The sequence below is a fragment of the Oncorhynchus mykiss genome, chromosome 8, assembly GCF_013265735.2.
Source record: "Oncorhynchus mykiss isolate Arlee chromosome 8, USDA_OmykA_1.1, whole genome shotgun sequence".
NCBI classification, from domain to species: domain Eukaryota; kingdom Metazoa; phylum Chordata; class Actinopteri; order Salmoniformes; family Salmonidae; genus Oncorhynchus; species Oncorhynchus mykiss.
The window spans coordinates 65,653,978-65,680,687 of NC_048572.1; the positions used below are offsets into that span (position 1 = coordinate 65,653,978).

At 39.2% G+C, this 26,710-nt stretch overlaps 3 protein-coding genes across 5 annotated transcripts; all 3 read left to right on the plus strand.

Annotated features, from left to right (window-relative positions):
* Nucleotides 1-461: 461 nt before the first annotated feature.
* Nucleotides 462-3,920, plus strand: pi15b (peptidase inhibitor 15b). The gene is made up of 6 exons (XM_021613350.2): nt 462-1,045; nt 1,292-1,580; nt 2,083-2,201; nt 2,372-2,504; nt 2,717-2,832; nt 3,150-3,920. The coding sequence occupies exons 2-6, from the start codon at nt 1,314-1,316 to the stop codon at nt 3,283-3,285; spliced, it is 771 nt and encodes a 256-aa protein (XP_021469025.1). The 5' UTR covers nt 462-1,045; nt 1,292-1,313; the 3' UTR covers nt 3,286-3,920.
* Nucleotides 3,921-5,311: 1,391 nt separating this feature from the next.
* LOC110530364 (cysteine-rich secretory protein LCCL domain-containing 1) lies at nt 5,312-16,392 on the plus strand. Of its 2 annotated transcripts, none has more exons than XM_036985992.1 (15): nt 5,312-5,571; nt 5,994-6,313; nt 8,265-8,383; nt 8,644-8,776; nt 8,876-8,991; nt 9,148-9,248; nt 9,345-9,515; nt 9,666-9,726; nt 11,308-11,374; nt 11,970-12,100; nt 13,181-13,224; nt 13,315-13,387; nt 13,478-13,547; nt 13,705-13,838; nt 14,288-16,392. In XM_036985992.1, the coding sequence occupies exons 2-15, from the start codon at nt 6,056-6,058 to the stop codon at nt 14,337-14,339; spliced, it is 1,530 nt and encodes a 509-aa protein (XP_036841887.1). In that variant the 5' UTR covers nt 5,312-5,571; nt 5,994-6,055; the 3' UTR covers nt 14,340-16,392. The 2 variants fall into 2 exon arrangements, with proteins under 2 accessions (XP_036841887.1, XP_021469026.1); XM_021613351.2 differs by having other exon boundaries at nt 5,314-5,578.
* Nucleotides 16,393-22,849: 6,457 nt separating this feature from the next.
* LOC110530365 (suppressor of cytokine signaling 6) lies at nt 22,850-26,405 on the plus strand. Of its 2 annotated transcripts, none has more exons than XM_036985994.1 (2): nt 22,850-22,983; nt 23,838-26,405. In XM_036985994.1, the coding sequence occupies exon 2, from the start codon at nt 23,917-23,919 to the stop codon at nt 25,456-25,458; it is 1,542 nt and encodes a 513-aa protein (XP_036841889.1). In that variant the 5' UTR covers nt 22,850-22,983; nt 23,838-23,916; the 3' UTR covers nt 25,459-26,405. The 2 variants fall into 2 exon arrangements, with proteins under 2 accessions (XP_036841889.1, XP_021469027.1); XM_021613352.2 differs by lacking the exon at nt 22,850-22,983 and adding an exon at nt 23,116-23,535.
* The last annotated feature ends 305 nt before the right edge of the window (nt 26,406-26,710 follow it).

The following is a 26,710-nucleotide window of genomic DNA, read 5'->3' on the forward strand; positions in this document are numbered from 1 at the left end:
AATTACCATGAATGAACATCACTTGAACTGTACTTTTAGTTTCTTCTAAGCTGTAGCCTAACGTATTATTTATGTCATTCTTTGCAGGGCAACAAAATAGGACACAACTCCCTTGATGTATATGAATTGTCATTCTTGATGTTGCAATATTAAAACTTGAGTTAACTGAATCAATGGAACTCAAAGACGGCTCTGAGTTTACAGCCAAGTTTTTATATCACTGCACTATTTGGAAGAAAACAAGTATGTCATTCTTCCAATAAAACTTTCAAAAGCACTAAGCAAAATAAGCAAAATAACAGAAACGATGGGGTAAATCACTGAAGCACTTTGCTTCAGTTCATTTCCAAATGGCAAAGAAAATTATGACCCTCTTGAGGTTTTTTCAACTTGGCACTTATTTTATTCTAGGGGGAGGGGGGAGAGTGCCCAGGCAGTAGATTTGGCCACTGAACAAGTGTAATCCTTCCATTACAATGAACATGACAAGAATCCCTAGGCACAGGAGACCTCAGACCAGGAAAATTACTTGCAATACTGTAGTTGGAAAAGCTGAGACTATCTAAATCAGTGTTTGGTCTCTTCCTGACAAGGTTTTGTTGCTCAAGGGCATGAGCCTGATCCAATTTCAAATAAGAGCAGAAAGTTAACTGCACCATGGACTGATAACTAATACAATATCATCGGGAACAACAAGCATGGCATTGTGATGCTGACAACCAACTGAGTGAAGTCATGAAGAAGACACCTTGCTATTACAGTAATATAAAGGATATAATCCTAACTTGACCTAAATGTAATGCAATTTGATTTTCAATAAATAAGCATGCAATAAACAATGTTACAAGTAGCATACAAATGATATAATGTTGACAGTAACAACTCAGACACTGTTTACCATATGCTCCTTGAGCAATGACAGATTATAAAAACCGTGGCCAAGGCAGAGGCATGTCGCAGTAGAGTGAGAGGGACTGAACAGAGTACGCAGAGAAGGGAATTGTACAACTTTGAACAGGCTCATCTGAGACTTTCTGAATTGCGGGTAAGACATTGGCTATTCAACAATGTATTTTGGATCAAACGTTCATGTTATATTTTGAATCTAACCAGGGAAGTGATAGTTTGAATAGTATAGTTATTTGCCAAAACATTTTTTAAAGAATTAATGTGATCTTTCTACCTTTGCGTTTTTATTCAAGAGCATGACATAATTATCCAGAGTAATGTAGGCTGCCTGTTTTATTTCAAACGAGACTGTTATTTCTTTGTTTTTCTTTATTCTTTACAGTACGTGACTAAACGGGAGAAGAATGAAAGGCATGTGCTATTTTACCAATGTGGTCCTGTTCTGCATAGTCAGTGGAGCAAGTGGATGGCTCATCCATAACTCGACAGATTCCGCTTCAATAGCCAATTTCACCGACATGAACTCAACGTTAAACGCGCAGGTGTCTGCGCTCATCCCCAAGTCTAGACGGAAACGCTGGATTTCACAAAGTGACATGCTTGCCATCCTTGACTATCACAATAAAGTCCGAGCAAACGTCTTTCCACCTGCTGCAAATATGGAGTATATGGTGAGAGCAAGTTTTTAATTGAGATTCAATTGAAAATGTTTTACATGCTAAACTAGTAGGCTACTTTTTATTTGAGATTTGTTGGCGTAGTGTTGCCTTTGTGATTTGATCTGATAACTTACTGTATAACTTTTTTTTGTCAATTAAAATGTAGGAATGCATCATGAGTCATGTGCCTACTATGGCTTGGTCTATGGCTCACCCTGCTGGAAACATAAGTTTACTACATAAAATCAGTGTGCTCATGGTCACATTTTTTTTCTCTTTTTTTTGGGGGGGGGGGGGGGGGGGGGGGGATTCTGGCATCTATTCGATATCATTGCAAGAAGCTTTACTCTTTCTATTCGGTATCAACATATAACTGATGAGCAGTTTTGTGCATTTTGTATTCATGCAAGGTAATTCAGGTAGATATTTATGAGAGCAGCTCACAATGCATGGTTTTTGTGCACTTTTAGGTTCAATCCCAATGAATGCATTATCATGTCTGCAACACATACAGGTGTGGGATGAAGGCCTTGCCAGATCTGCTGAAGCCTGGGCAGCCACGTGTCTCTGGGAACATGGACCACCATTTCTACTGAGATACCTGGGACAGAACCTGTCGGTCAGAACAGGGGGGTATGTAAAGCCTGGCATGTGTCAATCATATATCAACTGACCACGTGTTGATACAATATTTTATTTGTTTTTATTGATTGAGGGGGATCCGAGCAATGCCATCTTTGAGTCCAACCTCATGCAATGTTGACTATGGCACAAAATGAATGTACTTGATGTGTTTCTTCCAGATATCGCTCCATTCTGCAGCTGGTCAAACCTTGGTATGACGAAGTCAATGATTACATGTTTCCATACCCTCGTGACTGCAACCCTAGGTGTCCAATGAGGTGCTCTGCACCGATGTGTACACATTACACTCAGGTACAGTAGCCATCTAGGCACTTCAGATTTGGGAATGTTTGGGGTAGTCTTCTCCTGACGAAGACCCTGATGAAGGTCTATTGACCTAAACATTGCTTCTACGAGATGAATTCAATAATTTGTGCAGTATTCAGGATAACCAGGGTGCTGGAGTTTCTTCTTTTTCAGGAAAGTATTTTTATCCTCAAAAGACTTATCTGACTGATATTCAGATGGTGTGGGCTACAACGAACAGAGTTGGCTGTGCAGTTCAAACGTGCTCTAACATGGTTGTCTGGGGAGCCATGTGGAGACAAGCAACATACCTGGTCTGTAATTATTCCCCAAAGTGAGTCCTGCTTAATACCTTAACAAGCTCCACTTATCACAGCTGAATGATTGATATCCTCTCTCTTACATTTTAGAAACTCATTGTCAGACCGAATGAGAACAGATTTATAGGTGTTCGCGTAAACTGATGTCATTATGAAAGCATCAAGGCTATTTTATGCAAAATACAAACGTATAGCTGCTATTATGCTTTAGATTTGTGAAATGGGAAATGACTACTACATTAATTCAAATTGGAAAATTATATGTTTAATGCCCAGGGGAGCATCTTTCAACTTCAACAAGAATGACACATTATTACTATTTCTTTTCCAGGGGGAACTGGGTAGGAGAACCTCCCTACAAAGTTGGCATCCCATGTTCAGCATGCCCACCAAGCTATGGAGGCTCATGTAGTAACAACCTATGTTTCCCTGCAATAACATCCAACTACATGTACTGGTTCAAGTAAACCATTTAGACATCTGTTTTAATAATGAACTGTCAGATATCATAATTTCACATTGCTTCAAATGTCAGATGTATTTCCCCCAAGTACTTTATATGTACAATGTACCTTTTTATACAATTACACATTTTGAATTATAAGCTACATTTGATTTGGTTTTGAGATGTAAATGAGTATCATACATTGTTATGTTGTAGCATACAACTTATTGTTGTCTTACCATCATATTGATGGTCAAATGTATTGATCAGCAATCATGTTGTTTTTGTTGGTGACTTTTGATTGACTACTTGGTACAGAGGTCAAACCTACAAATACCTCCACTAGGCAGTGGTTAATAAGCTTCCTCATAATTATAAAGACGAGTATATTGGATCGATCGACTCCAGCTCACTGTACCATATGTCAGTAGCATTTTCAACATTGATAAATATTGTTTTATTAAAGATTTACTGTATTTTTGTAAGTACTTCTGAAGTGTTTTCCAGAAGATGAATTACATGTCGTTGTTTTTATTTGCATGAAGCTTCATATTTTTACACCGTTGAATGTCACTTATATTTGTGTTCATGTAATTGCTATGGCCTGTTACCATTATTATAGAATAAAGACTGCTAAACTGTTTGTCTTGCTTGAGAAAGTGTGTTTGGAATGTCCAACTGCATCAGAAGAGGTTTTAGCAGCTGTAGTGAGGAAAGGAGAACACCAGAGGGCAAGCCTGACAAAGTAAACCTTTTTTTTCTCAAATCAAATTGTATTTGTCACATGGGCTACACAGTTTACAGCAGGTATAAAAGGTGCAGTGAAAAAACTCTGCCTGCAGTGGAATATTCCCTTGTGAATATTCAACAATGTCCCTGTGACTAAAGACAGAAGACTGATAATTATGGAAATGTTGCACATAAGTCACACAAAGACAAGTAATTAAATTAATAATAGGGAAAACAACACAGGAAAATGTTATTTAGACACAATGTCAACTATCTGCTGAAACGTTCTGTACACTGCTTAATAAAATCAAAAGAATGTCCCTGGTCAACATCATTACAGAGAATTTGTTTAGGCCTCGGATCTGTTCAGTTCCCCACTGACTTGGAGTCTTGCAGTGCTAGAACCCAATTGACCCCTAGCATGGAGTGTCTGAATCTCTACTTTAAAGCACTGAAGAGGACTATCAATGGGATTAAAATTCCCTTAGTAGGCAACTTTGAATTGGCAGTGGTACTTATTCACCCAAAATGTATTTGCTTGTACAAGTTACCCCATCAATGCAGTCACCTGGAAGCAACCATGGTACTGTACAGCAACCTTTTACAGGTCTTAGCTGGGCACTGACTTCATTTCCACCTGAGTGGACTTTTCTTGGTCATGTGGGTTGATTCCTCTAGACATCTTACTAGGAAGGCAGGATTGAAGTCAGCATGACCTAAGGTGCTGAGAGTCTGATGCCCAGGAAGGCACTCATAAAACAGGGAGCACAGAATGCCCTCTACCCATAGGATACCAGCTATCTCCATGATACCCACCTGAGGAACAGAGTCTGTTTCTCAAACTTGGCTTGATGCTCACTGAAGTGGAACAAGCCTAATCAGTTTTGATGGGTTTGGCCATCCTTAAGCTGCAGAGCTCAGTTGGGTTGTGTTGCTTAACAGGGAGTTTAGGAGGACAGCAAGTTCAGAGAGAAGCTTTTCTTTGTGTCATGGATGCAGGCACAAAGCTAGAGAGGCTTGTAATAACATAGACAGTGATGTTTGGGGTGTACATTACAGTAATAGTTAATTCATCCATTCAACTCAAATCCCATTACAGTAAATGTGATAATTGAACATCTCAAAATCTTACCAACAAACATAAACAGAAATACTATTCTAAAGAAATACTAAATGTACATGTGAGTGGGCTCTTATTACCCAAAGTTTACCTTGCTGTAACTTGAGTGGGATGGCTGGGATCAGAACCAGAGTCTTCCAATAGTTCAATCTGGGAGCACAGGAGGAGGCCAAGGGCGGGGTCTGCGGCGTTACGCATCGCTAAATCTAAATTTGGCATATAAACGCAGTGAGCGTTCATACTTGAATGATTATACAGGTACGCTCGAGATTCCTTGGTGGATGTACGATATCCGAACTTACTTACTTATTACGTATATTTAGGCTCCTATAGATTTCCTAAATCTTAGGATGTATAAAGAGTAGCTTTCATGTTCACCATTCTGCTTCAATACAACTTTTGGAGCTGGATGGACATTGTTTCCCGGGGATAGTTGACCAGATTGAACAAAACGTTTTGGTAAAAGGTACATTTAAAAAATATATATATATTCGACACTGGGATAACGAAAAATACTGTTTTGAATTATGACTTTGTATTACAACAGGATCGGAGGTGAATTGCCTTGCCTTGTAGCCTGTGAGAGAATTTCGCACGCAATACGCATGCTCATGAAATATTGCATGTGCTTGGCAAAAACGTATTTTTTGTGTGAACAGTGCAATTGACCTACTGTCAAGAGCTTAAAATACACCAAAGCCATGTACACTATTATCGTTCTAATTCTAATGTATGATATCCTTGTGCCAGAGATGTGATAATTCAACAGTTCTCACATTCAAGTGAATGCATAAATCAATAACCATTAATATTAAATTGAATAAAGATCTCTGAATGCTTGACCAACCATCATATTCTATTTCATTTTTAATTTTGTTTAGCCGACAGAATACAGATTTTGTATTGGAGTGAACCACCGAGGCTGGAGAGGCTGATCATCATCATGAAGGGTGTACCTCAGGACTGGCTGAGAGGGTTTGGGTTGCTATTCTTTGCCCAAACAGTACTTTCTATGGAGATCCCTAACTCTACTCACCTGGAGGCTATACTGGAGAAGTATATGAACAAAGATGATGAGTGGTGGGTGTCCAAACAGAGAGGGAAGAGAGCCATCACTGACGGTGATATGCACCTCATCCTCGATTTGCACAACAAGCTCAGAGGTCAAGTTTATCCTCAAGCTTCAAATATGGAGTATATGGTAAGAAAGCTAAACCAGGATCATCTGTGTCTGCTATATTTATGTTATGTTTAGGTTTTCCTAAGCTGGACTGTAGGCAATTGGAATATGACACTTGCTCATACTGAAGAAGGAGATTGTACAGTACTACAGATTGAAGCAAGTGTTAGTTACGTATTTTGCACTCATACTTCATCTAAGCTAACGTGTGATACTTGTTCATAGACTCAAGACATCTAGGCTTGAGAATCTGGAACATTCTCAAACCCATTCAACCAGAATGGTTTCAGCAGATCACATTTGGAAAGTCAGGGCCAATGCAGAGGTTTCACACCAAGCTCTGAGAGCCAGTGGTGTAAAGTAACTAAGTCAAAATACTTTGACGTACTACTTAAGTAGTTTTTTAGAAATATCTGTACTTTACTTGAGAATTGATATTTTTTTACTCCACTACATTCCTAAAGAAAATATGTAGATCTTTACTCCCATACATTTTCCCTGACACCCAAAAGTACTTTCGAATGCTCAGGCAGGACAGCAGTATGGTCCAATTCACAACACACCAACCAATATAATGCGTTGTCATCCCAATCGCCTCTGATTGGGCAGATTAACTTAACAAATACTGCATTTGTATATTTTTGTCTAAGTGTTGGAGTGTTGCCCCTGGCTGTCCCTAAATGTAAAAATATGATAAAATTGTGCCGTTTGGTTTGCTTAATTAATATAAGGAATTTGACATCTAGCATTTACTTTTTACTTTTAAGTATGACAATTGAGTGAATTTTCCACAACTATACTTATGTAAAAACAAATATTTTTACTCAAGTAGTATTTTACTGGGTGACTTTCACTTTTACCTGAGCCATTTTCTATCAAGGTATCTTTACTTTTACTCAAGTATGAAAATTGAGTACTTTTTCAAAACCTAAAAACAAGCCTGACCAACAGCCAAGCAATAAAGCCAGTATGTTACTGCCCCTGTCAAACCTCGAGCTCTGGCCCCTGCCTTGGCTACCGACCAGCTCTCTCTTCCACTGTTATTGTGCACTCTGCCTCAACCATTTAAACTCACATTTTCAAATATTAGTCTTTATTTAATTGCCTTTGGCAACAGAGCTGGGTCTGTGTTGACTCAAACTTTTAACAGTTGAGCATCATCCTTTGAAGTATGGTTGATCAAATATAGGTTTCTGCAAAGGATTCCTGGAAGCAATGTAAAGTACTGTTCCCAGATGGAGGGGTTAACTGTAAATGTTGAGAAGAACACGAAGGATTTGCCATTTAGAGGACATCATTTCGATGTCTTAATGTAAATATCCAACACTATTTGGACAATTTGGACGATTTCCATGTATAAACAGAGATTAGGATCCAAGCCTACAGTATGTCCATTTCCTTCAAGCCCACTGCACTAACCCTAAGCAGTGCATAATGCAGATATCACTCATGTAATGTACTACACATGGAAGACATTAGGACTGTACAGGGAAGCCGACTGGCACCTTTTTCAATTAACCTTGATGGGTGTTAGTGCAGTTAAACAGCAGCACACTACACCTATTCTTCTAATGGACAATTTTACTACAGCTTGGCAGAAACATTAGAATTCCTCACATCATATCTACTTAGCTCTTTGTCAGAAACAAGTGGCGCACAAATAGTTTATAGTGTCATTTGACCCAATACAAGATCTGTATCATGTGCAGATTGGTGCACTTTAGTGCAGAGTTGATGCAAAGAGGCCAGTAGTACTAAAAATGCCATCAGGTCCCCCAATACTTTCTGGGAAGAATGTTAAGATTTGCATTTCCAATGTTTGTTTATCAAGAATGCTGTATTTCTAGAGTCTAAGTAACACTAATACAAGCATTTTTAAGCGTTTTAGTCTCAGTAGCTCTAGCACGAATCTGATGAGCCTGCAGATATGCGTTTAGCTTATCAGAGTAACTCTGACTTTCACATTTGAAAGGTTTGGGATACGGAGCTGGAGAGGAGTGCTGAACACTGGGCACACACCTGCCTGTGGGAGCATGGACCACAACACATGCTAACCCAGATTGGACAGAACCTGGGTGCTCACTGGGGAAGGTCTGTATAATAACAGAAGAGATGACCAGTTTGATTATATGCATTATGTCATTATAGAGTAGTACTGTATATCCATTTCCTAACATGATTACTCCTAGATGCTGTGTTTTGGGTGGCTTCAACAGGATGAATGACAGTTGTGTGGTCATATAAACTCATGAGGCAACAAATGTGTGATTAAACAATAGAGTACAGAGTACTGACATATTGCCATGGGTTGTGTCCAGTTAGCTCAATTGTTTTTTTTCCACTTTCCTCAGAGACCGACCACCAACATTTCACGTCCAAGCCTGGTATGATGAAGTGAGAGACTACAGCTATCCCTATCCACAGGAATGTAACCCACACTGCCCTTTCAGATGTTCTGGTCCCGTCTGCACTCACTACACACAGGTAAGAGTTTCCTATGACAATATCATAAGACTTTATTTAAGGACAGAGAAGTCTGAGAGGACCATTATCTGAAGGGAGCTACTTTGTCTGTCTTTGCAGATGGTTTGGGCAACAAGCAGCCATATTGGATGCGCTATCAATGTGTGCTACAATATGAATGTGTGGGGCATGATTTGGACTAAAGCTGTGTACTTGGTTTGCAACTACTCACCGCCGTAAGTTTTCCAGTTTAAAAAAATATATTCTTATGTTTGACCCCCCCACAAAAATGTTTTATTAAGTTCAAATTGCTGTATATTATGTAGTGTATTGGAACTGGGAGGGATTGAGTCAAAAGGTTCAGTGTGTTTTATGATGTAATTTGTGTGCAGGGGAAACTGGTGGGGGCATGCCCCATACAAACATGGCACCCCGTGCTCTGCCTGTCCGCCCAGCTACGGTGGAGGCTGTAGGGACAATCTCTGCTACAAAGGTAGGCTGCTTTTTTGGTGCAAAACACATTGGTTGCTTTTCACATTTTTGTTTTGCAGGGCATATAACATGTGATGTGGCTCTTGTTCTTCTTCAGAGAACGGAGTACAGAGACGTCCTGCCCCTGAACTAGAAGAGACAAATTACATTGAGCCGGAGTCGCAGCCAGAACCGAGGGCCCAAGAACCTCGGGCGAGACCACTGCCCCCAACACCATCATCCAATGACAACGTGGAGAGGAATGAGGTGGTCAGCACAGTGCAAATGTGTAAGAATTTATCTCCCATTTGATTGCACTGTATTTCATATACAATGTCATTGTACAGTAGGACATGTCTGTCACTAGACAGATAAGTTTATATTTGGAATGACTGCCAGAAGATCTAAGTGATCTAAATTGGTTTTCTTCTTTTTAAAGGTCAACAGATGGACTGTGAGACCAAGCTGCGTGATCGTTGTAAAGGAACCACTTGTAATAGGTAGACCTAAGTTGTAAAGGAAACACTAATAATACTGTAGGTAGGCCGAAGTTGTAAAGGAAACACTAGTCATACTGTAGGTAGGCCTACGTTGAAAAGGAAACATTAATAATACTGTAGGTAGGCCTAAATTGAAAAGGAAACACTAGTAATACTGTAGGTAGGCCTAAGTTGTAAAGGAAACACTAGTAATACTGTAGGTAGGCCTAAGTTGTAAAGGAAACACTAGTAATACTGTAGGTAGGCCTACATTGTAAAGCAAACACTAGTAATACTGTAGGTAGGCCTACATTGTAAAGCAAACACTAGTAATACTGTAGGTAGGCCTAAGTTGTAAAGGAAACACTAATAATACTGTAGGTAGGCCTTCGTTGTAAAGGAAACACTAGTAATACTGTAGGTAGGCCTACGTTGAAAAGGAAAAACGAATAATACTGTAGGTAGGCCTAAATTGAAAAGGAAACACTAGTAATACTGTAGGTAGGCCTACATTGTAAAGGAAACACTAGTAATACTGTAGGTAGGCCTACATTGTAAAGGAAACACTAGTAATACTGTAGGTAGGCCTACATTGTAAAGGAAACACTAGTAATACTGTAGGTAGGCCTACATTGTAAAGGAAACACTAGTCATACTGTAGGTAGGCCTACGTTGTAATGGAAACACTAGTAATACTGTAGGTAGGCCTACGTTGTAAAGGAAACACTAGTAATACTGTAGGTAGGCCTACATTGTAAAGGAAACACTAGTAATACTGTAGGTAGGCCTACGTTGTAAAGGAAACACTAGTCATACTGTAGGTAGGCCTACGTTGTAAAGGAAACACTAATAATACTGTAGGTAGGCCTACGTTGTAAAGGAAACACTAGTAATACTGTAGGTAGGCCTTCGTTGTAAAGGAAACACTAGTAATACTGTAGGTAGGCCTACGTTGAAAAGGAAAAACGAATAATACTGTAGGTAGGCCTACGTTGTAAAGGAAACACTAGTAATACTGTAGGTAGGCCTAAATTGAAAAGGAAACACTAGTAATACTGGAGGTAGGCCGAAGTTGTAAAGGAAACACTAGTAATACTGTAGGTAGGCCTACGTTGTAAAGGAAACACTAGTAATACTGTAGGTAGGCCTACATTGTAAAGGAAACACTAGTAATACTGTAGGTAGGCCTACGTTGTAAAGGAAACACTAGTAATACTGTAGGTAGGCCTACGTTGTAAAGGAAACACTAGTCATACTGTAGGTAGGCCTACGTTGTAAAGGAAACACTAATAATACTGTAGGTAGGCCTGTTTGTTTTACTCATTCCATTATGTTTGGGGTGGCAGGGTAGCCTAGTGGTTGGACTAGTAACCGGAAGGTTACCCCACGAGCTGACAAGGTACTAATCTATCTGTCGTTCTGCCCCTGAACAGGCGGTTAACCCACTGTTCCTAGGCCGTCATTGAAAATAAGAAACACTAGTAATACTGTAGGTAGGCTTAAGTTGTTCACTAAGTGACAGTCGATGCTGTCACTTACCAGTTCTTACTCATTCCTGTGAATTGGTCAAAGCTGAGTTATAACTATTGTTTCTTCTTGCAGGTACGAGTGTCTTCCTGGATGCTTGTCTAGCCCAGGAAAAGTAATAGGGACTGGGTATTATGATATGGTATGAAAAGAAAACACCATTTTGTATATGTCAATTTGTTTTGTCTATTCTCAGTGCACAAGTTGTAGGATATAAAATAATGATATAAAACAACTTTAGTCATTTTGCTCACATATTCTAATTCTTGAACAGTATTGGACCCCTCAGAGCGGGAGTTGAACAGTTTGGGATGGCCATAGTATACTGTCATAATACATTAAGCAGGGGTCCCCAACTAAATTCAACTGCAGGCCGAGGATGGTCAGGGGGCCGGAACATAATTATAAATAATTTGTACACTGCAAATTGACCACAATAAGAAGAAGTGCAAACCGATATAGTACCTGACAAAAACATAGTAATTACATTGGGATACGATCACATATGTCTCTCTATTTATTTGTGGGAAAACTTGGGAACATATTTCCTCAAATAAAATCAGTTGGAGCTGATTTCCTGGTGTTTTTACGGTGCTTTATGTCCAACAATGAAAATTCACACAAAAAAATGAATATGCTCATTAAACTTGGGGGGCCAAATAAAATGATTTGGCCCACGGGCCGCCAGTTCGGGAACCCTGGTATAAAGAGTAGTGAAACATATTTTAATTTTTCAGCAATCAAGTGTTTGCGGAGCTGGTTTGCACGCTGGAATCATAGACGATGGCGGAGGCTGGCTGGACATTACAAGACAAGGAAGAAAATCACATTTCACAAAGTCGTACAAAAATGGTGTTCAGTCTGTTGCGTGAGTTAAAATTTTACTCACTCCATTATGTTTGTTTTACTCATTCCAGTATGTTTGTTTTACTCATTACACTATGTTTGTTTTACTCATTCCATTATGTTTGTTTTACTCACTCCATTATATTTGTTTTACTCATTACACTATGTTTGTTTTACTCATTCCACTATGTTTGTTTTACTCATTCCATTATGTTTGTTTTACTCACTCTGTTATGTTTGTTTTACTCATTCCATTATGTTTGTTTTACTTACTCCATTATGTTTGTCTTACTCACTCTGTTATGTTTGTTTTACTCATTCCATTATGTTTGTTTTACTCACTCCATTATGTTTGTTTTACTCATTCCATTATGTTTGTTTTACTCACTCCATTATGTTTGTTTTACTCACTCTGTTATGTTTGTTTTACTCATTCCATTATGTTTGTTTTACTCACTCTGTTATGTTTATTTTACTCATTCCATTATGTTTGTTTTACTCACTCTGTTATGTTTGTTTTACTCATTCCATTATGTTTGTTTTACTCACTCTGTTATGTTTGTTTTACTCATTCCATTATGTTTGTTTTACTCACTCCATTATGTTTGTTTTACTCATTCCATTATGTTTGTTTTACTCACTCCATTATGTTTGTTTTACTTACTCCATTATGTTTGTTTTACTCACTCCATTATGTTTGTTTTACTCACTCTGTTATGTTTGTTTTACTCATTCCATTATGTTTGTTTTACTTACTCCATTATGTTTGTTTTACTCATTCTGTTATGTTTGTTTTACTCATTCCATTATGTTTGTTTTACTCATTCCATTATATTTGTTTTACTCACTCCATTATGTTTGTTTTACTCATTCCACTATGTTTGTTTTACTCATTCCACTATATTTGTTTTACTCATTCCACTATGTTTGTTTTACTCATTCCACTATGTGTGTTTTACTCATTCCACTATGTTTGTTTTACTCATTCCACTATGTTTGTTTAACTCATTCCACTATGTTTGTTTTACTCATTCCACTATGTTTGTCATAAAGCCAAACCAACAAGTGACACGTTTTCACACCAAATGATTCAAATTTACAGGATGAACAGGAGTGCAAATGCCTTCAACGTATTTACTGTACCAGGTATGTCTGGTCTACTATCATGTTGTGCACCTTTATGTCTCAGTAATGCATGTATTGTTTGAATGACGTTGTGGCATCTTTGCTCCTCAGTAAAAGCAGTCACATGTGAGACCACCGTTGCACGGTTTTGTCCCTACAAAAAACCTTCACGGCACTGTCCAAGGTAAAGAAAGAGGTCACTTTCTAATAAACCGAACTTGACCTTCTACTGTAAAGTTGATACCGTGTTTAATCGATATTTTTCCCCCACCAGGATGTATTGCCCCCGCAATTGTCTGCATGAGACTCGTGCCAGAGTCATTGGAACACAATGGTATTCAGATGTAAGTCCTTGTATGTATGTCTGTCTGTCTGTCTGTCTGTATGTATGTATGTATGTATGTATGTATATACTGTATGTCTGACAATGGCCTCCAAATATTTTATTTCTCTCATAGAACCGGCATGTGTTTTACGCTAACCTACCTTGTTCTTTTCTAGAAATCCAGTATATGTCGAGCAGCCATCCATGCTGGTGTCATTCAGAATGACTCAGGAGGCTACCTTGATGTGCAGCCCGTGGACAAGAGGAGACAGTACAGCGGTAGCTATCAGAACGGAATCTCTTCAGAAAGGTAAGGGACATGAATAAGGGAAACGCGTGCCAATTGTGGGGTTTTGACTCTGTTGCAAATGCTTTTGGATGCGTAATGGCTAGGGACCAGGATTTTTTCTTGGTCGGCTCATGTGGTCAGAAAAACTCTTTGCCTTGTCAGATTTGGGGCGGCAGGTAGCCTAGTGGTTAGAGTGTTGGACTAGTCACTGAAAGGTTGTAAGATCAAATCCCAGAAATCACAAGGTAAAAATCTGTTGTTCTGCCCCTGAACAAGGCAGTTAACCCACTGTTCCTAGGCCCTCATTGAAAATACGAATTTGTTCTTAACTGACTTGCCTAGTTAAATAAAGCTCAAATAAAAGATACATTATAGGCTAAAATCAGTGTCAAATACTGTACCTTGGCTTGACTATGTAAACTGTTCTAAGCTGAATGCAAACTTACACAAGTGTCCATTCTTCCTCCCAGCCTACAGAATCCCTCAGGTGGCAAAGCATTCAGAGTATTTGCAGTCATTTGAATCCACATTGCAAGGACACTGGCAATGAAAATGAGCACTTGTCATTTCACGGCCAGTAATTACACTGCTTATGGTTTCCTTCTCTTGCTAAGCTGCACCTCAGCTTCTCAAGGCTGTTCAATTCACTATGATCACAACATATACAAAGATACACTGTTCAAATGTAGATCTTTTAAGACTGTATATTGGATGTATATAACATGTTGTAAATAAGTTGAATGTCTAACAAATTGCAATCTCTCATAGATATTTGTATCAGAACAGAAAAATATGCAATGTGCATGCATGGTAAAGGTTTTAATTCTATGATATTTCAAATCTTGTATTGTTTTTACAAAATGTGTAAGTATTTTATACATTTTGATGATTGATGTTGATGTTATATTTCATGATACAAAATTGTATAGCCCTTATTCATAGATTTTTACAGTTCAAGCCTGGCTGGCCAGGAGTGCGTCAGAGAATTTCATAGCACGAACCACATGGTGAGACACCCAAAATATGCATTATTTATTTACATTTGTGAAGAAATCATTGTTATCAATGGTCAATTCTGGAAGGACAGTTGGGACTTTCATAGCATGTCTTTTAGCTGAACATACAGTATAGCAATTATTGTATGTTTCATGAAAACCTTATCAGCTCTCCATTGATTGCTACTGTTCATAATACAGTAGCTGTATGGTATGTAGTTTATAAAGCACTACCTCACGTTGTTAGAAAGGCACCATTAATGTACTGGAAACTACTGGTACCCTGTCTGGATGGCAGAAAGAGTACTGTCTTACTGTCCTAGATCTAACATGTGTTTGTCAGGTTCACAGGGCGTTACTGTGGGATAAAGGGCTAAATCCTGGTGTATTCAGTAGTAGCTTTTCATATTTCTAAACCCAATTATCTGGTTGAAACATTAATAATATTTTGTATATACATTATACAGCTATTACACATGTTCATCTATCCACAGAACTCAGGCACTCATATTCAACATTTCAAAAACAGAATTTGTAGAAAGCCCATATCCTTTCCAGGCAGGAGCAGTAAAGAATGAAAGCTGAGCAAGCCCTTATGTTAAACTACTCGGGCCCACTGGCTGTGCGCTAGGTAGAGCAGACAAAGAGTGACTTTGTGTGTGTTGATCTCGATCTCACTTCCCTGGATGCATTTCCCCCACGCCTGCCACAGATGTGGTCAACCCCAGCTGAAAGGTCTCTGTCAGTCACCCGTACACACACATACCCTCTGTGGGATGCTTTATGTAAGGGTTGAGATTCAAGTTCAGTATATTTTACTCAATAGTTTCGTCTGAAAGGAGTTTGCTTCGGATAACGCATTTTAACTAATGCTGTAACTTTTTTAAAGGGGCAAGATCATATCTAAGATAATGTACCCTATTCTCTAATTTTGTCAAAAGCTCTTGTTAGACTACGTATATAGTCAGTCAACATAAGAGATGGTTAAATATTAAAGCTGTAAGTGGGTCAGACTTACTTCAATATGGAATAGAAACAAGGGAATCCAAAAGGACAGACATGTTGACCTTTATCCATAAACTTTTATCCATTCTTTAGAAATAGATATTACATACTAGCTTCCATTGCTAGTGCAAAGCTATGGTTAATACATTGTATACACTGTACTGTAGTGGTGACCCATTATAACACACAACCCCCCCTATCACCACCATTCTGCTGAGTGACCGGGGGGCTGGACTGAGAGGAACTTTTCCAGGAAGAGGACCAGGGCTGATAGAGAGCTGCTGATGGCCTCATTGAGTTCCGCACCACTCTCCAGAGAGAAGAGGCATGCATCAGAACACTGTCAAAATTCACAGGGCAGTGTTGCAGAGGAGTCCACTGGCAAAGATGCCAACTGTTCACTGCTGCAGGAGTGTTATACAACATGAAAAGACCCCACCGTCACAGACCCGCACAAGGATATATACATCACCATCTCAGAGGTGCTGTTTGGTGAAATTAGATTAGTTTCCTTTCATTTGGACTGTAGCGACTGCTAATAGTATACCTGATACTAAATAAAATAATAATCAATCAAAAAAGTTGGAGAATATTATGTGTTTATCATGTATTTGATGAATGTCTTCCAGTACTTGTTAATGCTTGTCCAATGTCTGTGGTTGCTGTGAGTAGAAATCAGCTCCATCAAATGAATGTTGTTATAGTATAACCCTCCTAAATTTGACACACTGTAGTACAGTGCAGTACAGTACAGTGAACAGTGTTCCCACTGGGCACAGACATCAGTTCAACGTCTACTTTTGATTTACATTTGGTTGAGTTGTCAACTAACGTGAATTCAACGTGAAATCAACAACAACAAAAGTTGACCATGCCATTGGATTTAGGTAAAACATTTGGTGGGAAAAAAATGTATGACTTTTAGCAAATCCAATCATTTTTGCACGTTGATTCAACATCATCACGTTGAGTTTTTTTGTTGAAATGTGGAAACAACGTTGATTCAACCAGTTTTTGCACATTGGGTTCTGTGCAATCATGATACTTTATATCTTTATAGAATTATCTCACTTGATCCAATATACTCCTGAGCCTCTAATGACATAATTTATGTTACTAGTTAGAGTGTGAGAACTTTTAAAATATTTTTGATTGTGGATGTTGGTTTATTGTACAGTACAACTACTGTATGTAAAATATAGTCAGTAATTATATGAGTTTTGAAGTATGTTTGAAATGTCAAGGCAGCTAACCGCTAGAGAAACATTAGCTGGTGTGTAGAGGTGAGTGGTTTCTAAATATGACTTGTACAATCATTCTCATGCTTTATAGCTTGCTCCTGAGGTTGACTTCTGGGTGGACATATATAATGTACTGTATATGGGGCAACAATCACTAACTCCAGAAAAATAAGTGTTGTGGTGGTTAGTGCCTCATTCCTGTACTCCCTGAGAGAGTTAACCATTATTATGGTAACATAGTTGCCAGCTGTGTTTAGTTGGAAGAGAGTAATTATATTTGCATTGCTGGTTTTCTAATGATAATGTGTTATTTATAACAGCGATAATTTAAATTCACTCTCACATGCAATAGATAGGATACATGTCACGAAATTCCCCCCCAATTTATTTTTAGGAATTACAGTAGTCTGGAAATGATTTCAAATTCTGTGTCTTGTGAGATGTGTTCAATTCAAATGCAAGAATTGAATTGGAATCAAAGAGCAATTTCCCACTCAATTCAATTCTGACCCCAACACTGCACTTCAGAACATGTAGCCTATAGAGTACAACCCATAGGGTACATATTCTGAAGTAGGAAATGCAACAACAAACTATTCTCAATTTCCATTTAAAACGCAAGTTTTTATTCACAACATGAGCATTTCAGAGTTAGAATAAGGTTCTCCTGCATCTCTACATAGTGGATCAAACATGTGCAGCCTCCTGCTCTGACCTCATCACCCTTCCTCCTCCACACACACCCACCCAGTTGTGATGATGGCAAGCCTCTCTCTTTCTCTCCCTATTTGTTGGTATCCCACACACAGACTTCCACTGCCAGTGTGGCAACCGTGCAATATTCCCCACAGCCTCGCACTGCAATAGTAGAACCAGTCAACTCTTTATGGACTATTTTCATGCCCCTACTGTTTGTCCCTAAAGAACCCTATGAAACTTTTTCCGTAAATCCCAGAATAGTTGTCTAACGTCTTGGCACACTTTATTGGTGCCCTCCTGTCGCTGCCTTGAGCAGAGTACACATAAATGATGAGACTATTTTCATCTTAATATTTATGAAATTCATTAAATCTGTTTTTGTAACATCTGTTATTAGGCTACCCCCCATGCAGCACACTGCAGGATAAGTGTTCACCAGTGGCGGTCGTGACGTTTAAGATGAGGGAGACCATTTTTTTTTTTTTTATGAGCATGGCCTTATTTCTATTACAGCATATTGAATGACTCTCATTCATATTGCATTCACCCAGTTCAATGTAACAGTGATAGGTTTAGGCTACTACATGATACTCTAATTGTCCCTATACCCATCATGAGGTTGCTACAACCCAGCCTATGAATGAAAGGTGCACAGGTTGAGATACAAATTAGAGTAATCAAGGTGACAGACAGTGACACATTCAATACCACCTTGCATACTCCTGCCTGCATCTGGCTGTTCTAGTTGGTAATCATTAGTCTAACAGTTGCAAATGAGAGTTTCTATTGGACAAATTCTGGTATGTTCTTCTCCGTTTGCTTTTGTCTAAGAAACATTTGTCAACAGAATCTGTGAAATGAATACACCCCTGACCACACTCAAACACAGTTCACTTTCACATCATCACATACAAACAGCATGATAATTTTGCTTGTTGTATAAATTCCTTCTTGCATCTATGCGCTCTCCTCCTCTCACCTTTCCCTTCACTTGTGAACAACACATCAGCTGTCTGTGACCAGGCAAAAAAACTTTTCGAAGGCAAACTATATCATAACCGCTAACTGCTACACACAGCCTACATCGTTTTCACCATATTAGCTAATGTCTTAGACAACATAGCTACCAAAACTAACATGTTAGAAAACCTGCTACAATCATACAGTACAGTCTACAGTCAGCAAGCAGTTTAGCGGTTACACCGGCAGCCTCGGTGGCATTACATCTATAAAACCAAAAGCTTACATTGACTTGGAAGAGTTCCAGTGTTGGATAGCCATAGCCAGCGAGCTAACATAGCAACCCTCTCTGTTTGAGCCTGGTGTTTGAGTAGGCTAAGCTAGCTAGCGGCATATGCTAGCTAAGTGAAAGTGAAATACAATGAAATATAGCTAGCTCTCTCTATTTCTCTTGCTTATTCTACATTTTTAAAGAAATGTATTTGTTCAAAACTGTTCAACTATTGTCTTTCTCTCTCTTTAAGTCAACAACTCATCACATGTTATGCACTGCAGTGCTAGCTAGCTGTAGTACATGCTTTCAGTACTAGATTCATTCTCTGATTCTTTGATTGGGTGAACATGTTTATTCATGCTGCAAGAGCTCTGATAGATTGGAGGATGTCCTCCGAAAGTTGTCATAATTACCGTGTAAATCTATGGAAGGGGGTGAGAACCATGAGCCTCCTAGGTTTTGTATTGAAGTCAATGTACCCAGAGGAGGACGGAAACTAGCTGTCTTCCGGCAACACCATGGTGCTACCGTACAGAGTGCTATTGAGGCTACTGTAGAACTTCATTGCAAAACAGTGTATTTCAATCAATTATTTGGTGACGTGAATATATTTAGTATAGTTTTATCTAAAAAATAATAACTTTTTTAATCTTTCACTATTTTTGTTTTTATGAAATTCACTGAGAAGGATGGTCCTCCCTTTCCTCCTCTGTGGAGCCTCCACTTTCATTATACTAATACTCATTAATTAGTCACTTGTGTACAGTACAGTACAGTATACAGTATGTCTTACAAACATTCAGCTTTGCATCAGTTAGCCCCTCTGTGGGGCAACTGGTTTACTCTTTACTTCTTTTGACAAACACAACATGCTTTCTGACTGGAGACCTGCATTGTGAATGCAATTGAAAGTAATTGTAGATACTGTGCCCTACAGTATGAAATACACAACCGTTCAAAAGTTTGGGGTCCAGCATCCTGGAGTTGCCTCTTCGCTGTTGACATGATACTGGTGTTTTGCGGGTACTATTTAATGAAGCTGCCAGTTGAGGACTTGTGAGGCGTCTGTTTCTCAAACTAGACACTATTGTACTTGTCCTCTTGCACAGTTGAGCATGGGGCCTCCCACTCCTCTTTCTATTCTGGTTAGAGACAGGGGCACCGGTACCGAGTCAGTGTGTGGGAGCAAAGTGACTTTTACAACATTAACAATGTCGTCACTGTATTTCGGATCAATTTGACGTTATTTTAATGGACAGAAAATGTGCTTTTCTTTCAAAAGCAAGGACATTTCTAAGTGACCCCAAACTTTTGAACGGTAGTGTATATAAAAGTTAATCTACACAATATATCACCCACTTGCATTTTCACTGCACAGTAGAGACTCAAAATAACCTCTGTAGTGACATAAGAATTTGTCCAAGCCTCCATATTTATTTAGTTTCTTGGGTTTGGAGTGCAGACTGTAAACAACAAGCAAGGCTACAAATAGAATTTACACACTTAAGAATATAGTCACCAAGGGGCTGGGCCTCACTCCCCACGTCATCCCTGAACTTTTTCTGTTTACAGGAGGGTTTTGATTTCTCCTTTTTTTCACCATTCACACATAAACCATTCTAGAATCGTGGAGTATAAGGAGTATAAAATAGTAGCTTTTTGTCTTGATGAAATGGGGGTGCAGGATCAACATGCAGCTGCCAAGCCATAAAAGAATGGTGCCAACAACCAGCACCAATTGCCAGCTCCAGCCCTCACCTGTTTTTTATTACGATTTCCGCCTACATAAGGAACCAGGCTAGAAAATAGACCTGAGTTTATGTACTTTACTTCCGTTACTTAGAGTCACCTAACTGGGCACAGATGTCAGTTCAACATCTAGTTTTTATTTATTTGGTTGAGTTGTCAACTTTAATGTGAAATCAACAAAGAATTTGATCATATCATTGGATTTAGGTTAAAAGTTTGAAGAAATTCCCTTGTGTTGATGACTTTTTTCTAATCCAATCAGTTTTCACATTGATTTTTTTTTTATGACGTGGAAACAACATTGATTCAACCAGTTTTGCCCAGTGGGACTGTACACTTATTATGTCTAGAGGTATGTGCAAACGAACAATGACAATGATGCCCTCTGCAGGATAAAAGTTCTGTCAAAGCACTGAAGATAATGTAATGTATGTATACTCATGTACCATTAGGGGAACATACAGAGCACAGAGAAAGGTCCCTATGGAATATCTCAAGTGTCGTCTCGTTCTGATCAAACCACAATTTATAATAATCATTTATAATAATCAAAGAAAGTAAAGAAATAGCTAAATGTAATCAGCTACATTCTGGGGGTACTTGAATTACTTTAAGATTTTATATTTTAGCGGAGATGCCATTGCACCTCTTGGTGGCAGCATCCCACTTTCCCAGGATGCCTTTCTCCAGCAGTGGGTGGCACCCCAGGCCTGGGGGGGCAGAAAAATATTGGAGAGGAAGCAGATACAGAAACGTGAGGGGTCAAAAGAACAAACAAACCGACTAGGACTGGGAGAGGAAGAGATGAGAAGAGATCAAACTCATTCTGCTGACATTAGTTACTTTTAACACCTACCCTCAAGCTCAAAGTGCACAAAATGATCAAGGTGGAGAAATGGAAATAATGAGAGAGAGAGAGAGAGAGAGAGAGAGAGAGAGAGAGAGAGAGAGAGTTAATTTACAGCTCATTATATCCAACAACTTTTTGTCTATTATTCTTACAAGTTCAAGAAGTTAACTATGTTCCTCAGTGATCAAGATCTTAGTTAAACTCCCCCCAAAGTGAACAGAATGAGGGTTCACATGAACAATCAGTGTTCATTTGTGATCTGTCATTCACCTCACTCAGAGATGCTGGGATATACTTAATTTGGAGAGATTGGAACAGCTTGTGATTTGAGTCATTGGGAGCTCTCTCATACTGAGCTTCATTGCAGTCTAATTAACCGTATTGCCGCGTATGCTGTCTGCTCCCATTATACAGCCGCCATGGTGCATGTCTGTGTTAAAGAATGACTTGTCAGGGCTTTGAGTTTTGACCCAGTGACCACACAAATTACTCATGCTTGTTTCCCATCTGGCTGCACCACCACTTGCCTCGTGACTCAGTATAAAGTCAGATGATATTGAAAAAAACTCATTCTCCTCAAAAGCATGAAAGCAATGTCTGCCTCAATCTGTACTTTAATTTTAAGGGTAAAGATAATTTCTAGAGCATAACATAGTTTCTCAACGAAATACGCATTGGGCATCTTTTACATCCTTTCCAATTAAAACAAACATGTTTTACTTTCGGGACCATACAGTGCACAAAGCAGTGCCTGAAGCCCTTTTTATGGACAGTGCTGTCATTGTCTGAAAAGTTCATTTGGGAGCTCTTGTGGATATGGGAGTGGAATTGCTGTGTTTTCTTTTTTATTTCATGCTGTCCAAAAGCAACAGTTCTGTAGAACATTAATAATCTATGTATCCTCCATTACTAAGCAAACATTCAAACCTAGGCCTATGAGACATGAAGCAGTGGACTTCCACGGCATGGAAGGACTTAAAGTAGGAAACTAACATGCAGGATCAATATTAAAATTAAATACCATGCCTGTTTAGGTATTTTGCCCAAATATCCTATATAGGCTAAATACTCTTACAATAATTTTACAATAAAACCGTTTACTCCAAACGAAAAACATTTTCAATGTAGGTAGGTCCCTCCTCGTTTCGTTCCATTTTCTCTGTTTGCTTCCATTAGGTTCCTAGAGTAAACGGGAAACGGTTTCCTTTACAAAACGTTTTGCAAATCCTACTAATGAATAAACCTCGGGGGCGTATTCATTACGGAAACCGGTTACCATCAATAAGGAAATGGAAGCAAACAGAGTAAAACGAGAGTTTATATTGACAAATTCAGGTTTTGCAACATAATTGGCAGAATGAATACACCCTTGGAATCTAATTCTAAAACAAAGGTTAAGGTTTTTTTTTAAAAGGTTTTGTGCTGATTTAAATCAAATATGTGACACCAAATTTATTGTGTAGGCTAAATATGAAAATGAACATGTAAATTGAAGTGATTATCAATGTGTTCAGATCTGAGGAATTCCTTACCTCTTTTCCCACAATGCAATAGTCATGTAAACAAAGGACAACGACAGGAAGGGAGACTGAAAAGTTCTAGCTAGATAGCTAGCATTAGCTAAGTATAGCTACAAATGTGCAACTTATTAGCTACAGCAGTTCTGCAAGGAATATTAAAACAAATATATATAACGTTATTTAGCTAGCTTCCTAACCAGTTAGACATAGTTTGTATTGCTTTTTCTACATTGTATCGTGTGGGATCTCTAAAGCCAGTTAGCTAGCTAGATGCCTGGCTAGCAGCCTGTCAGAAGCTAGCTAACGTCGTTAGGCAGTAACGTTAGCTGTCAAAACCAAGCCAAGTGCTTTGATTTCCCAGCGAACTCAAAATGCATCGATCTTGACAGTTTACTGGGAAAACCGTTTTTAACAGAAGATGACAGGTAATATCAACAGTTAATCGAAGTATGAAAGAAGCTAGCCAGCTAGCCCTCTTTGTTTCTTGGGTGGCCACCTTAGCTGGCTAGCTAGCTAGCATCCAAACACTTGTACTAGCAGCAGGATGTATCTGTAGTGTTGGGCTTCTTCATAGATATCGCCAGCAGTTGGAAAAACAGGCTACTGTAGAAAGGTAGCTAGCCATGATTGATAAGACTGCGGTATTCGAAATGTTATGACAACTACTGAGGATATGTATTCTTTGTCTTGATGTGGAATAAATTAATGGGATTTTTTTCTTCTTCAGGGATGACTGCTTTTGAAGGACAACCTTTGTGGCCATCCACACATCTATGAGATCCCCACATGTCTGAGGGACTTCCAAAATGAAGAAAATTAGTCTGAAAACAATACGAAAGTCATTCAACCTAAAAGGCAAAGAGGAGGGAGAGGATGTTGTACCACAGCCAAATTCAGATACCAACTTTTCAACAGATTCAATGTTTGGAAAATGTTACAGCAAAGAACTTGTTTGTAACGATTTTGATCACGAGGAGAAGAAAGGCCGTAAGAACGGCTCAAAAAGTGAGAGTCTTATGGGATCACTGAAAAGGAGGCTTTCGGCAAAACAGAAAAGTAAAATAAAAGAAAGTTCCACATCCGTAACCTGTGAAGATGACACATTCTCGTGCTCCTCAGCACCCATTTTCTTTAACGACGTAAAATCACAGCACCATCTAAGATCTAGTAGTCACCATTATAGCCCCACGCCATGGGCCCTCAGGGCAGCGAATTCTGAGGAAACATGCCTTAGAATGGATGGGAAAGTGAAAGCTATGATACACTCATCAGACCCCAGCCCATCTCTTTATGGCATTCAGAAAGTATTCCCTGACCCCCAGATGGATAGGCCTTTTCAGGATTCATCTGAGAGCACTGAGCCTCAGAATTGTGATTTGCATCTAGATATTGATGTTGAAAATGTGCCTGCGATTATTGGACTATCACCTCAGAACTATATTCACTATGCAATGCCTTTAGATGATGACCTTGAAAAAGGCTTGGATAATTCCTCTCCAATAGATGAGGTGCCTCAGCCCGAGGGCTTCCCTCCTCATGCAGCGGAAGACCCCATTGACCAGGAGGAGCTGATGTCACCAGACATATTCATGGACCCATCAGTGAATAGACTGCTCTATGAATCTGCAGGTGTCTTTATTCCAAACTCTAGAATAGATTCTCCTCTCTCCCCTTTGCTACCTCAGCTACCTGGCAGTCACATCCGAAGGAGTTTCCAAGTATATGGTGGTTCTTCTCATTCGCATGGTGCAGAGAGAGTAATGCACCATCTCAACTTTGATCCCAATTCAGCCCCTGGCGTTGGCAGGGTTTATGATGCTGTTCAGCACAGCGGGCCCATGATTGTAACCAGCCTTACAGTAGAGCTAAAGAAACTGGCCAAGCAGGGTTGGTACTGGGGTCCTATAACGCGTTGGGAAGCTGAGGAAAAACTTGCTAGCCTACCAGATGGGTCATTCTTGGTGCGAGACAGCTCCGATGATCGTTATCTTTTGAGCTTGAGCTTTCGGTCACAGGGTAAGACCCTCCACACCAGGATCGAACACTCCAATGGCAGTTTCAGTTTCTACGAACAGCCAGATGTGGAGGGTCACATATCAATAGTGGAACTCATTGAACATTCCATCAGAGATTCTGAGAGTGGAGCCTTCTGCTATTCACGATCTCGTACACCAGGGACTGCCACGTATCCTGTCAGACTGACAAACCCTATCTCAAGGTTTATGCAGGTGCGTTCCATGCAGTACCTCTGTCGGTTTGTCATCCGTCAGTACACACGGATTGACCTTATCCAGAAATTGCCTTTGCCAAACAAGATGAAAGATTACTTGCAGGAAAAGCACTACTGAAGAAGATCAATGAAACCCAGTTGGACTTTCTTGCACATTTTAGATCAGCAACATAATGAAATAGGCCTAGTTTTTAATCTTTTGGACATGACCCTAATCCAGTGATGTGTCCACCAGCTAATGCCAGTAACTGACATGTCTTGTGAGCCATACAGTTATACTCCCCACCTCAAAGCCAAGGATTGAAGCTGAATCTTGATCAGCTTTTTGTTACATTGAATTATTTCTGTAAATTCTGTTTTGATAGACCAAGTGTTTTGTTATATAAAGCATGTAAAAAGAAAGAATTTCGTACACTCAATATGCTCCCAACAATTTGGGTACAACCAACATTTCAGCACTCAGTGCTTTCTTCAGGGTGTCAGTCAGCACCTCTGCAAACATTTTTGGGTGTGCGCCAACTCGTGTTTTTTACTAGACTGTCATATAAAGCACATACATTATCTAATCATTACTACACTCAGCTTTTCCTCATTATCCTATGTGGTTTGTTGTCCTACATTAAAAGAGTTTTTGTTAGGGGTCTGTAGCTAGTATGATTTTGATACCTGAAAGTCGCCTCTGCTGAGTCTTTAAAAGTTTTTTATTTTGCCTCATTGATGGTTACTCATTGCATGTGAATTACGTTGCGTATATGGAGAACTAATATTTGATCACCACACACCTGAAGCTGATTTGGGAGAACTAATCGGCATTGACTGTTTATAACCATATAGGGATAATGGCTTGTTTTTGTAGCCTTAACTTGACTGTTTGCCTGTCACTAAGTATAAGGAAAATTGCTTCACCTTGTTACTTTCCAGATCATGAGTTGCTACCTATGGTAAAATACTTGGTATCACCTAAACATACTTTTATGAACGGCTGGCTGTACACCGTTTTTATTGCACATCTTGAATGCAGTTAAAGGAGGGGTGTTTATTACTGTTAATAAAATACTTATTCACAGATAAGTCTGTATATTGTTAATCATCATACAGAAAGTTTTCTTTTGAAAATGTGACTCTTAAAAATACGCAATACATATTTAAAATGTCCGGGCTTCTCAGTCTACAGAGATCACGAATCCTCCAGTTAAAGTGGTGTTAAAACTTAATCCCACCCCGTCTTTGCCAGCTACTCCCTCCTCTTCTCAACATGCCACTGGATCCTGTATCTCTCAGGCAACTGAAAAGTAGCCTCAGCCTTGCCAGCTGCCCCAATCACCAGAGTGGCCTACTATCTTTATCTATGAACAATGCATTTTCATAAC